Raw genomic sequence first — 15,386 nt, forward strand, 5'->3', positions numbered from 1 at the left:
TTATTATTTTTTTTGTTTCTGGGAATTATTTTTTTCCCTTTTTATTTGCTCAGGATTCATATTTTAAATAAGCCGTCATGCATCTGATGTAGTTTGAGAAGAGAGAGGCGCTGATTGCTTCATTCTCGAATGTATATGTACAAGTGAATATCACTTTGTCCGTTTCTTCTAATAAATTCAAATGTTACTGAATCCTTAATGTGGCAATAAAAATTGATAAAATTTCGAGAGATATTTGTGATGGAATTTTAAAGAGGGTGGAATTATGAGTCTCTGCTTAGGTTTGTTTGTGATCTTACTTTATGTATTGCTCTATTCATTTATTTATTTGGGTATTGTTTCCAGTTGTGTGTGCGTGTGCAAGGAATGAAATTTTATAATGTTTTCTCATAAATTTGTATGTAATAACTTTGTTATTGGAAATAGTATATACTTTAGTGCAATACTTGTTGAAATAAAATCTTGTTACGTTTTTAAGTGGCACCCTTTACATGAATGTGAAGCATTCCGAGGTGATCTTGCCCCCTTTGGCAACCCCTTTTACTGTGTATCACAAATCTCCAGTTTAAGAACCCGAAAGAGTAATATAGTTTTTTACTGTTTTTCTGTATTCTTTTTGTCAGGAATGGAGCGTTAGCAAACTCAATTGATCCAGCTTTATAATTCAACATAATCCATTTTTTCCTTGTGCTTTCGACATAAAAACCAAGCAATTTTCTCCCTTTTCTTTTTTAAATAATTTTCATTGATAGTTTACGTGAGAAAAATCGTACTGAAACAATTTTCATACCAACTTCAAGTCCTACAATAAATCTTCCCTTCGATATTGACTTCAGTATTGTGCAAATTGTTTAACTTTCATAGAATAAATAGTTTTTACTTTTGGTCTCCAGATAGAAACCGAATCCAGACAGAGATTCATTAATCAATCTATCATCAGTAAGAATGTAAATTTTAAGTTACTATCATAAAATCCAAGTTACAGAAGCTTTGCTAAAGATAAATAAAAATGAAATCTATTTATATAGATATCCATATTTAGGTCCTGTAACATCATATTCTTAACTCTACTCTATACTTTCTAAATACACTTTTATTGTATTTTAATTGGTTTATATATCTAAAGATGGAATTTTATGATATTTTACGCTGAAATCTTGTAGCAATAGAGTTTAGAAAATGTCTAAGCTTAAGTACTCTCCGTGGACCGTTTAAATATTTTTAGAACTAAATTATCAATTAATCAATCAATTGTTTTGAAATTTTGATTTCACAATATTTTTTAATTTGATTACGCGTGAATGCTATCTGGTGGTAAATTGGAGAAACATTTCATCAATCCATATCATCATTCACTGTCAATTAAAGACTAAAAATTAGGTGGTAATTAGGATGAAAAAAAAATCTGCTTTTTAAAACATTAATATGAGGATATTTTTATTAACTTCTATATTATATTCATTATTTTTTTGATCATCATTAACAAAAATTTATAAAAAGGATTTTCTGGAAAACAGAAAAAAAAAAATTTATATTGAGATGTGTGTGGATATGCATAAATATAAATATAAAACAATCGATAAACAAAAATAAAATAATCGTTGCCATTATAATATTGAAATATAAAATAATAAATTAAAAAGTGTAATATATTTATATTCGCTTAGTTTCACGAGAGCTATTAAAATATCTATGTCGTTTATTCAAAACAATCGTTGCATTTTTTTTTTTTTTTCGTTACTGTTCCTGTGAGTATCAGAGATCAAAATATTTCAAAATGCTCAGTATCCGTCTCAATCGAAAATAGTTCTTATTTAATTAATTAATTAGATATATATTTAAATATTATAACCCTTTAATTAAAACTAATAATTGTTTAATTAAAAATATTCTTATTAAAGCAGGAACACAATTTTTTTTGCTTCAAATAAAAAAATATCATCTATACATCAGCTTAATCTCCAAAATTAAAATTGAGTACTTATAATTAAAATTATAAATACTCTTTATATTATAAATTTTATTTTATAATAATAATTAATTAATAATTATCCAAAATTAAAATTAATATATCGATTGTATTCTTATCATAGTAAAAAAGTATTATATAAAGATAGAAAAGCAAATAATATATATATTGTGATATGAAACTATAATATAAGCATAAGCATGATTTTGGCCTTTATTAAATAAATTTTATTAGCGTTATATTTTAAAGAAACATTGATACAAAATAAACAGTTTTGCTTTGAACACACTACATTAACAAAATATCAAAGAAAAAAAAAACACTAAAAAACTTTATGCTTTGTATAAAAGTTTTACATGAGGTAGAAATAATCTCTCAAATGAAATCTGCAAACGTTTAAAAATCTCTGACTTTCAGGTTTTTTTTAAAGTCAGAATTCTGATATTCATAATCTAAAACATTTTCTGATTATGAATATCAGAAAATGCTTCTTTTATTCAACGCAGTAAATTTTGGTAATTTTAACAATATATTTCATGAAATATCATTTTCTCAAGCTTAGCTTGTTACTAAAATGAAAATAAAATTTGTGTCCACCAAAAAAAAAACAAAAAAAAACCACTATTTTACTCTTGTAAGAATTGCCATTTAACCACAATATATCAATACATTAAATTTGAATATAAAAAAAATCGGAAAATTGGTGAATTTATTTGAAGATGGAATTTTCTTTCTGATTTGAATAGAAGTCATTAAATACAAAAGAATAGATTTTACAAATTCATTGCAAAATTTAGAAGTCAAAAATAATTCTTCAAATTTTGAATGTCAAAAGAGATGAAATAATAAAGTGAAAAATGTATCTTGAGGTCTGGGAAATTTTATAAAATAGGGCAAATGTCAGTCATTATCATTTTTAGAATTAATTGTTTCCAAAATTTTAATTCCAACAGAATAATTTCAAAAATATCCAACATAAATTTTACTTTAAATATTTCTTGAAAAATTAAGGACCTGTCTTTAGACAAGAACCTGAGATTCTTCCAATAAATTAAAGAGCGCCTTATTCCTTATTTATCATATAAATCAAGAATAGACGAAAAAACTTTTTGGGTCATAAGCTTAAGAATATCATGTGAAGAAAATGAAGTCTTGAACTGTGGTCTTTAAATGAAAATTGTATTTTAGAAATTATTTTTATCTGTGACTTGGGCAATGTTGAAAGATTAGTTTAGAATGTCTTTTGAACCAAAACGCAGATTTGAACAAATATCTTTTCGAAATTTTCATAAACATGAAACACGTATAAAAGGAATTTCCAGTCGTAATTAAGGATCTGATAGTCTTCCAGCAAATATAATAGTATTCGATTCTTTATCTATGATGTAAAATAAGAAGGGATGGTTAGCCCAGAAAATACGTTGCCGCTCTGGTCTACGCCTGGCATCAATTCCTACCCCTGTAACAGCTGATGCTTCACTTCCTTTTTCGTCTACCTCCAACACTGCTTTGTGAATCATTAAGGATACATGAATGTCATTCTGTTCCCGTATTCCTGTGAGGTCTGCTCTGTCAGAGAACAATTCATCCATTCCCAATTTTGTCATGTCCTTCGAAAGTTCTCGCCTGTACTCCAGTTTAAACTTGGGAACGACAGCCATGACATTCGTAGACTGTAACTGACTTCGAATGTCGCACAGTGCTTCGCTTGTTAATTCTATATCTGGAAATTCATCATAACTTTTGGCCATTATCAAAAGCATGCTTATGTTGCCACCCATATAGTCTAACTCCAAGAAAGAATAGTTGGTCTCTTCATCGTGGTAATACTTAAGGATTTGTTCCAGTTGCATAAATGGTACTGTCTTCTTCGTACCATCCTTTTTATAGAAAGAGCTGTTCCATGTCTTTTCTTCTGCAAATGGGTGTTTCCAAAGTCCTTTGAAGTAGATAACATTCATAAGTATCATCATGGTCATACGATCTAACGGTTCATTTAACAGCTTCTTTATGTGTCCTTTGGTCTGGTTGGCTACCCAATTGTTTATAGCCTCCAAGGACAAAGTTTCTTCATTGACAAAATCCAAGTATTCAACATAAGTTTTGAAATAATTTCGCAACTTGGATAGATACTTGGGAGACACTGGAAGGCCGAGATGGATGAAAACACTATTTGCTATCAGAAGAGTGTATGTATCCTGATTTGTTAAGGAGGTGAACAAGTTTCCAAATTCTTCATTAATCTTGTAGTCAAGACATGATTTTCCAGCTAGGTTATAATGAAGTGCGTCCGTCATTTGTTTCTTTGTTGTTCCTTCAGCTCCAGTGTATATCATGGCAAGAGCTGCGGATATACTTAAAGGTGAGAAGAAGAAGTTGTCCTCACCTTTGATTTCTTTAATCAGCTGGGAGCATAATGATGAAATTATCTTTGTTACTGGTTTTAGTTGGTTTACACATTCACTTTCAGAAGCATTTTCGGTGATGGCGTTGTTAAAGAAAAGAGTGAGAAGAAATACTGGCAACAGAAGTCTTATGGTGGTAATTTTCACCATCATTATTCTTTTAAACGGAAACTGAAAAGAAAAAGAATATATATACTATTAAATGTAAAGAATTCTTTATAATGAATGCAAAATCTTCATAATAATTGCTCATAATGCAACTGCTTAGTTAAAAAGCTATGTAATATAGAAAAAGAAATGAAATTAACAATTAAGACTTCGATGCTTTTAAGTAATATATCTAAAATAAATATTAATGCTTATTATTTATAAAATGCCCTCACAGTTGAAGATCAAATGTGCTTCAATAAATCAATCTGAAAAAATAAACGAAATTGAATGAATCATTTGACTAAAATCAGTCAAAACTAAGCAAAATATTTATTAAAGTTAAATTTATCAATAATTTACCACAGTTTTACATGTCATTGGAATTTATTTATACAAATCAGTCTTCATCGTAAAACCATTTTTTTTTTTTTTTTTTTTTTTGATATTTCAAAAAATAGTATTTATATTTCTATAAGAGAAGAAAGTTTCTAACAGTATTTTATTCTTAAACTCAAAACCACTTTTTCGCAGCTGAGCATGCGCATTAACTTCTAAGTAAGCTATTTACTCCACTACAACAATTGTTAAGAGAAGAAAGTGCCATGCCAGAGATGACAAATGTACTGTTCTAAACCTTTTTTTTTTTTTTTTTTTTTTTCACATTGAAAAAAAAAAAATTTTTCACGAGCCCAAAAGTTGAAACAAAATTTTTAAAAAATGAATGACAAATAAATATTTATTGAAAAAAATAATAGATTCTTTTTCAAAATACATACGATTATTATACGGGCAATGTATATGTATTGTAACTTTACCCTACAAGATTATCTTATTGTTAAATCACAGTTGAATAAATATTTTAATAAAAGAGCTTAAGGATGTATGAAATTAAATAAAAAAAATTAATTCAAAGTTTAAAAATTAGTAATTGTTCCATTTGAAATCCCTTACACAAATTTATCTACATAAAATCTAAAATCTTTTCTTTTTCTTTAACTAATCATTAAACAATTCAGAATTGATTTTAAAAAAACCAAATTCAAGTTAATCGATTGTGTAATGAATTATGTAACTAAACATAATTCAAACAAGAGGTCAAACAAGAATGGTCACTATTCTAACATGCAATTCAATTTTATAAAGTTGAGTTAGTCAATTTTCCAAAGAATGTAAAAGTTTGAATAATAAAGGGAGAAAAGTATTCCATTTAATTAAGGAAAAATCTAGTCAAATAAAACGTTATAGCAATTGATAAATTAATTATCAAAATGTTAGAATATATAGCTAATCTCTAATACAATAAGTGAGCTAATCTCTGATTATTCTCATGCAAGTGTGTTGATACAGTCGCCATCTACAGGCTAAAAAGAGAAATGTAATTTTAAAATTTTCTTTTCGAAATAACATCGCAACTATCAAGAAATTCGAAAGAATAAATTTGATATTATTCTTTTTGAAATTCATTCTCACATTAACAAGTAACAGAATCCCAAATTCCACGAATCTTTTATTCAGAATGATTTTAATATGTGAATCGATTTTTTTATCAACATTTATTAAATCAGAGAACATTGATTTTTATCTAATATTTTTAACCCACTGACTAATCATATATCAAAAACAGGTGAAATTATAAAACAAATTCTTAAACAATGCATTCAACTAAGAAAAGGCGTGCGTTAATCATAGAAACATTTCATTCCAATTTAATTTCATATAAATTTAATGAAAACAATTTTTAAAAACATAGCTCATTAGTATACTAAACAATAAAATATTTTATTTTCATTTTATGGCGGAAGCACAAACGTAAAAAAATTATTTAAAAATAATTTTTATTGAATCATTTTTTTCTAAGGTCTTGTGACTAGTGAAAGTTGTGCAAGTCCGAATGTCTAATCAAAATATAAGAACTGACTAGATTAAGACGTAATTACTTAGTAATTCTCGATAATTAGTTGGCATCATTCTTGCCAGCCATTAATCATAACTACGGTTACGGTGGCATCATTCTTGTATTAACAAAAAAAGCATCACTATTCTCTCTGGTCTTTTTTTTTTTTTTTTTTTTTTTTTTTTTTTTTTTAGGAATACCCAGAAAAATCACGAATTCTCTTAAATTCTGTTTCGAAATTTTTTATTCAAAATGCATTCAAAAACAAGTATAAATATGGTTTCCGTCTGTTTTGGCGATAAACTAATACTATTATACATTTGGAATAAAATATAAAAGTAAAAATAAATCTTCTAAATGTTAAATTAATTCAAGTCATTTGACTCGTAAATTAATCTATGCTCTTAACGTTATTAATTGAAATTTTATTTGCTCAGAAGAATGATTGAGATATAATGGTAAATGTACGAAAACATAAAAAGTCTTATAACGAATAAAAGTAAGAAAATTTTGATAAACATTGTATTCATCTATTAAATGATGATCAAATTACCTAAAATTAACTATCATTAAAAAAGCATAGGTACGACAAAATTCATAAATACAAAGTATAATACAAAATCAGTATCAGCACTTAAAAAGTGAGTATCTGTAGTAAATCATAATAACATTAAATATGTATTAATAAATTAATGTTTGTATATCAAATTTTTTTTAAGATATTAAGAGTTTAGAAATTATAAACTATAAACCTTAAAAATATTAAAAAATTATATAAAGATTTAAAAGCAAAATAAATTCCATTTTAAAAACATTAAACACTTATTATGTGTTTAAAAGGAGACGTTAGGAAATTAACCAACAATTATCATCAAAAGAAAAGAAAAAATGAAATAAAATATTTTCGCAAAAAAAAAAAAAAAAAAAAAATGAAAACGATTTCAATATAATTACAAAAATAAAAAGCAATGTATTGCAATAATAAAATATTTTTAAAAATTTATTCTCATTAAAGAAAAAATCGCTTGGTAAATAAACCGGCGTGAAAGAAAAGATAATTTTTGAAATTTCCAGAAGGTATAACATATTATAAATAGTATATAAATTACTTTTATATTATAATATTTCTAGAAGCTATTGACGAAAATGTCAACATTTTGCTTCATTTTTAGTTGATTAAAATATGAATTGAAATTTTGCATTAATCGCTCCATTCTTTCTCCATTAATCGCAAACATTCTTTCTATGTTTAGTTTTTGCCAAATATAATTTCTCAATACCCAACAGTCTGTCTTTCAGAGAGTGATTAGACACAGATTTGTTTTTATTACTAAATTTAAATTCAGTTTTAAGAAAAGATTTATTTTTATTTTTTTACTTAAAAAAAATCCTGGATTTTTCGTGACTCTCATAAGTCTCTACATTAAAATGTCATTTATAACAGGAAGTCAAAAACGTTCGTGAATTGGCAATCAATTGCTCGAGATTTTCATCGATAAAAATATTTTGAAATTATCTTGATCGTTTTCACTGGAGAATTTTGATGTTTCTCATTTAAAATTTCGGAAATAAATCTGACGCCATCTCCAATTTTCTTTAATTATGCATTCACTGTAATTAGTTTTGTTGCCATGCTAATTTTACTAACTGGTTTCAACGATTGCAAAAATTAATTTTAATTACAGCGATGATAAGTTTTATAAAACTAAATTCATTTGAAAATTTCATTATATTTAATACAAATGGGATCTATAAACTTGTCCAGGTAAACTGTGCAAAATAAATATTTAAAAAAAAATGTTTCAATTTTTTTTTTTTTTTTTTTTTTTTTTGTACTTTTAAAAAAATTGGGAAAAAAAATGGAGTATGTTACTTGAAAAAAAATACCTTTTCACACACAAAAAAAACTTGTTCGAGATTTGAACAGACATTATATAAAAAAAATCTTATGCCTAATTTCCTTTATCTTATCTTTGGATTTTCACATTACCATGTTCACATACACATGGACAAATAAAATTACATATTAATTACAAATTTAAAAAAATAACGAATATAGTTATCGCTGTTTTTACATTAAGTGGAAGTTCAGGTTTTTTTATGAGCATTCTAAATCTAAAATGCTCATAAGATTCATAGAATTCTCATTCAAGAATCTTAATTATGTAATATGAATACATATGTTGATAGTTGAACTATTAGTACCTTATTTGGAATGTTTTCCTGCAATAAATTTTTGGGGGAAAAAAAGGCTAAAAAAATTCCTATTATGGAATGTGAGAGAGTATCCTTATAGTAATTGATCATAGTTTTAAAATCTCACAACAATAACAAAACATAATATATTACATAAATTAATTTAATGCAAATTTTTCATTCGCTTAAAATTTAAATATTATACTATTGAGCAACTTTTTTTCGTCGATTTGAAATTTTAATAACCTGCTTTGGCGCAGCATGATCCTTTCACCGTAAAACTCTAAACAAATTTCAGAATGACACATCACAATCATGCAAATCAGTTATATTTCTGTTTTTCTTTCAAGCATTCAAAGGTTTTAGATTGAACTGCCATACTTCTTGGCGAGGGGCGCTGCGATCAATTTACTCATACATATGAATGCATTTCATGTTACGCAAAATTATTTTACTTATACATTTGATTATGATAAAGAAAAGCAGCTAAAGAGTGAGTTAGTAAGGGATAATTTCTTAACAGAGATTTGATTCCATGCACGAATTGCCTTTGGCTGATAAACAAAAATTACATTTTATGAATATCGTATTGTAATTTCAGGTGTTATTATAATCAATGATTTTTTGGAAAAAAACTGTAAAAATTAAATTTGAAGCGAACATTTTGACTCAATTAAATGAGTGTTAGACTCTCGAACACTACTAATGTTGTTCATTTATATTTAATATTTTTCAAGCACCATTAAGTCAGATTTTATAGGGGACAGAAAATACGATTTTTAAGAACTTAATTTCCATTCTTTTTTAAATCATTTATCATTATGTAATCTAAAATGTGACAAATGGGTTAAATGGACTGAAAACAATGCTGTTTTCAACAAAAGTGACTTTTTTTTGTTTCTAAAAATAATGCAAGGATTTATCCAAATCCTTACCAGTCCTAAACCACATACATGAGTGAAATCACAAAAATTTATTTAAAATTTTAAAAAACTAATTTTTTTCCAGTTTTTAAAAAAAGAGTTTAAGCCATTTCAATGCTCGATGAGGCATTGTATAATTGTTCTTTATACTTATTTTCCGGCTTAAATTTTTTTTATCTCCGATTAATAGATTTTATTTAAAGTACAAAAATCCGATGTCAATATTTTTTAATACTTCTTTGGATTAATATCCAGGAATAATTCAACAGCCTGCTTTGAATGGCAATAGAAGCTGTTATCAAATTAAATCAATATAATTGCTAATACATTCTTATTCTGCATTTTTTAATTGGGAATATTCATATAAATTCAGAAATTTCAAATAGATGGCGCTAGTAGTTCTACTTATCTGCAAATTAACCCAGAAAGTTGTGCTTGAAAAATTTGACAGTTTTTTAAAAAATGTGTATAGTCTGCGATTAATACTTTTTAGCTTAGAAAGCATGTTGAGTTTTTCGCCAAATACGCAGCATTTTCTGAAAGTTATGTTGCAGTATTTCATTAAAAAAAAAAAACTATTGTAGAAAGGCATAGTTTGCTGTTGGACATTTATGGCAAACATGCCCCATCGAATATAACTTGCAAAGAGTATTTCGGTAATTTAAAAATGGTGATTTCAATGCACATGACAAATAGCATGGAAAATTCAAAAAAAAATCCAAAATACAGAACTGGTAGCGATGAAACTATCCATGACAAATCGATACAAATAACAGTTGATCAATGTGAACGAAACATTTAATATGGCGAAAGACATAACAAGGTTTTTTTTCCAGCTTGACAATACTGTCCCATTTGTTACTGGAACAGAGAAAGAATCTTTAGACTCCATTCACTGGCACGTGTTACCCTATTCGCAGTATTCACCAAATATTGCTTCTTCAGACTACTATTAGTTTGGCTCCGTGATGAGTACATTTGCTGGACAGAAATTCAATTCCCATCCGTTTATCAAAAATTGATCGAATAACTTAAATCCATCTAACCAACCAGAATTTTTTCTTTGGGCAATTCATTTGCTGCTCAAAAGAGAGGCAAACGTTGTAGTGTTTTTTTTGGGGGGGGGAGGGGGGTGTATTTGGAATAAATCGACAATAACAAACAAATAAATATTTGTTTGTATAACAAACAAATGTCTTTTTTTCAATTTAAAAAGGACTGAATCATTTATACATCAAAACATTGTATGACAATTCCACTGAACTATAAAAGCACTGCACACATTCACTTCAAATAAATGTTTCATCCGATGTTCTTCAAATAAATGTTTCATTCACAATAGTTTTCGATTCTCCTCGCCTTAGCTGGACCCCGTTTAAGGCTCACAAGTAGAATTCCAAAAAGTACTTTTTGCAAAATGGTCAATAATTTTCAAATAGATAATGTAAAAATAAACTAAACATTGAAATTTATTAGAAATCTTTTAATAAATGTAGTATTCGGTGGAACGAATAAATATGTTGTTCACTAGGCATTTTCTCAAATTTTCACACGATACATTGATCTTATGATGGCATCTACGGCAAATTCAGATTCTCAAATAATTTAATTGTAGGTACATTAGCCCTTTCACTACTGACCCGCCCCAAACGGTTGTACAAATTCTATACTACCGGACCGGTTTCTGTCTCATACGGCGGATAGATGTAAAACGAATTATTGCCAAATATGTCTTCGCTTTACATCCTGCACCCCTCTTTTGAAACAAAAGCTGCCCGTCAGAATATAATTTGTACGGCTGGTTGGGCCGGAGTAGTAGTGAAAGAGTTAAATTCCTCTCTTGAAACAATGCAAAGACTATTTCGGGACGACCTCGTAGTTTTGAATTGTTGTCAAATAATACAATGATACCTGAGCTGGCACCACTTTTCCAAATATTTACATTTTTAAAAACGGCGAGCATTTACCCAATGGCAACAAGTATGGTGTGACCAAGCTCACATGCATGAATGTATTCTTTTATTAAAATCTGGTACTTTCCCACCCAAATACTAATTCCTTAGTCAATTGAAAAAAGCATTAAAATATTTGTCACTTTTTTAAAAAAAATCTAAAATATTTTAATTACTATTAATTGCACTATAAGTTATTAAACAGAACTTAATATTTTAATTTAAATCGTGCTATTTCCTATACAGTTCTGTATTAAAATTCTTTTACATACTTCTAAAAATTCCTTACATTTCTTCATAAAATTACACATCTATTTATTAGAATTGCGCTTGAAATTATTAAACTACTTTAAATAACAATTAGTAGTAGTTTATTAATTATATATTACTTATTTAACTTTTCAATATTATAAATAATTCTGAATTGCAATCTTTATTATAAAAATTATCATTTTCACTAGCTATATAAATTTAAGGTCTTAAATCGAAATGGAAATTTCATATTCGTAATCTTAAGTCGAAATTTCAATTCTTGTGATTACACACATGCTAAATCTCCTTGCGGTTCTGAGTTATAATTTTTACATACAGAAGATCAATCGGACAGATAGACTGATTACCCATGAACAGATAAACATTTATTATTTAAAGACCCTATTTCAAATTTTATCAGTTTTAAGTAATCATTCTCACAGATTACCCATGAACAGATCAGCATTTATCATTTATCAACATTTATTATTTAAAGATCCTATTTCAAATTTCACCCTTGAAGCTCAGTTTTAAGTAATCATTCTCACAGATTACCCATGAACAGATCAGCATTTATTATTTAAAGATCCATTTCAAATTTTACCCTTGAAGCTCAGTTTTAAGTAATCATTCTCACAGATTACCCATGAACAGATCAGCATTTATCATTTAAAGATCCTATTTCAAATTTCACCCTAGAAGCTCAGCTTTTAGTAAACATTCTCACAGATAGACAGAAAAAAATTATAAAAATATTTTATTTCGGACATAAGGAGCTTTCAAATGTCTGAATATTCCAAGATTTTTTTGTGACTACAATAAATTCTGTTTATTTCTATCGTGAATGAAAAAGTAACAATATCAAAATAGCATGGCTTCCATTATATGCAATAACCAATTTATATGAAATGAAGATTTTTAAAAAATTCCTCATTAGAGATATAACATAACTTACCTTCCAAGCATCCAGTATAATTGTTCTGTAAACAATATCTCTCTTCACCTTTCAGATAAGGAATATCAGTTCATCAAGCGGAGGTTTCTTTTGCACATAGTCGAAGTATATGGCGCGATATCCTTCTTCTGCAAAAACCGGAACCACGCAAATTATCTCTTGGTTAAGATCCGGTTTTCCAAAGGAAGCGGTTCCTGGCGAAAGAAGCGAAATTTTTCATTTGTTGCATAAAAAAGAACGGCAGTTCGTTTCGTAATAATAAATATTTAGCTGTTTTTCACAGAAAACATGAATTTGTACATACGAATATGGCATAAGTAGGAAAATTTCTTATGAAATATGTGTTAATTTTTTTTATACTTCGAGGTAAAAAAAATTAATAAATAAATCAGTTTTCGTAAAAAATTTTCACAAAAAAAATCACTGTATTTGGTCAGAGTAATGCCCCATTTTTTCTCCCAATATGGAATCTATTTCGAGAATGAGATCTATGGTTAATGAAAACTTCCAGGTAAATTGATAGTCTGTGGTCATAACTTCCAGACATATGATAGTCTTTGGTCATAACTTCCAGGCATATGATGTCTTTGGTCATAATTTCCAGGTATATGATAGTGTTTGGTCAGTGATAACTTGACAAGGCAAGGAGAGCTATATTGTGTTATACTACTCGTTAGATATCTCTGAGTATTAGTCGTAAAAATGGGGGAAGAGATTACTCTCGTGCTATCATCCCAACGAAAGGCAAGCAGCGACAGAATTATTATGAGTTTTACTTCTTTCCAAGAATAATTGCTTCATTTTGCTTTTTGTTTCACAATTTACAACGTTACAGTTATATCTTTGATTTTTTTTTTTCTTAATTAGCTTAATACCGTAGTGAAGTTAAGTACGCGGGTGGATCCTTGCACAGCCCACCTCTTGGCGTCTTTTTGAATTCTCGCCAAACGAGTGGCGATACCGTCGCCAATGTAGCAACCTAGACGGATTTTATTTTTTATTATATTTATATTATTTATTTATTTATTTTTATTATTTATTTATTTATTTATTATTTTATTTTATTATTTATTTATTTATTTATTATTTTATTTTATTATTTATATATTTATTTTATTTGTTATATATTTATTTTATTTGTTATATTTATTTTTTATTATATTTATTTTATTTTATTTATTATTATTTCTGGCCTTCAAGTATCGTTTTCTAATTGAAAAATAATAATAATAACAAATATTCAATTAGTAGTCAACTTGGCGAGATTTCAAATAAGTCGCCAAGAGGTGGGCCCATCTAGGATTTTACCGCATTACGCATGCAGAGTATAATTTTTGTTGTCCCCAGTCGTTGTCGGCCATTTAGTATATATAGATGGCGCTGACGCATGGCATCATTCTTTCGCATTAGTGATGTTTCACTTCACAGAAATGTTATAAGTGCTCAAATTTTTCAGTTATTTCACTGTTTTTTTGGTCTTCAGCATAAATTGAAAATATATGTTACAGTAAAAGACCGATATCTCGCAAATTTCGACTTTCCGTGGTGAATGTCAACATTCACCGAATGACACTCTCCGGAAATTTTGACATTATTGCGCGCCCACGCGCGTGTGTGTGTGCGTGTCTGTGTGTGACTTAGACAGTTTGACAGAGAGATATCAAACTTGGCACATATCTACTTTGGAGGATGAAAATGAGGAACGATTTTTAAATATTTTATTAGAATTTTGCTTAATTAAAAATTAAGCGAAGTTTTGGCATTTTCCCACTATAAGTTCCGAAAATATTACAGAACAAAACTGATTTTTTAAATCATCTTAAAGTTCAAAAATAATCTTTTGAGTGCTACCAATATTTTAATCTACAAAATAAATTTCTATTTTTAATGAATTTTAAAAAAAATATTTTAATCATATTACTCAATAATTTATTTCACACAAAATGAAAATAAAATTTAACTTGCACGGGCATGTGAATGAATACGCATGAATTTATTTTTTATCAGCACGTTGCCATCACGTTCCCAAAAACTCAGACCAAAAAATTAAGTTAACTTATTCTATCTAGATATCCACTCTAAATAGAATACAAGTCTCTAAAACTGTAAATTGGCATATATATCTAATAAAAAGTGGTAATGAAATAAATAACTATATTTTACGTAGTTTGAACCAATAAATATTCTAATGAAATACAAATTTTAAATACCACTCTTTTTAATTAAAATACTAGTTTAATTAAAACTGATGGGGGATCAAATAGTGAGTGAGTTCATTCTATAAAAATCGTTTAATTTTATAGAAATGGATCATTCGAAATTATTGATTATCTTACTAAATACAAAATACACCAATCGGTGCTTGGACTTTTCCCAGCACCAAAAGCGGCTAGTATGATTTTTTTTAAAAAAGAGAACGTACATCAATTAAAATTATATGCTAGTATGGCGTACTGAATAAAAAATTATAAAATACAGATATTCAATTAGCATAGTATAATAACAATTTTTAAAACCCCCATTAAAATAAAATTCAGTTTCAATAATCTTGCAGTTATTGAATCAAAGTAAGCCGCATTAACGAAAGAGCAGGATTAAAACAAAAATCATTTTAATTGCAAAATATATGTTTATTGTAGAAAATATTACAAAATTTGTAAAATTCTAATGGAAATTCTTCTTTTTATATA

The 15,386-nt window shown here is 27.5% G+C and overlaps 1 protein-coding gene across 1 annotated transcript in view; it reads right to left on the reverse strand.

Moving 5' to 3' along the window:
- Positions 1-2,200: 2,200 nt before the first annotated feature.
- The window catches only part of LOC129957555 (serine protease inhibitor 2.1-like), a 45,990-nt gene continuing 32,804 nt past the window's right edge, over positions 2,201-15,386 (reverse strand). Inside the window, exons 2-3 of the mRNA XM_056069914.1 lie at positions 12,697-12,890; positions 2,201-4,545 (exon numbers count right to left, since the gene is read on the reverse strand). Coding sequence (XP_055925889.1) covers positions 3,298-4,527 — 1,230 coding nt within the window. The 5' untranslated portion in view covers positions 4,528-4,545; positions 12,697-12,890 and the 3' untranslated portion in view covers positions 2,201-3,297. The remainder of the gene's footprint in view (positions 4,546-12,696; positions 12,891-15,386) is intronic.

Source organism: Argiope bruennichi, chromosome 11 (genome assembly GCF_947563725.1).
Source record: "Argiope bruennichi chromosome 11, qqArgBrue1.1, whole genome shotgun sequence".
Lineage (NCBI taxonomy): Eukaryota > Metazoa > Arthropoda > Arachnida > Araneae > Araneidae > Argiope > Argiope bruennichi.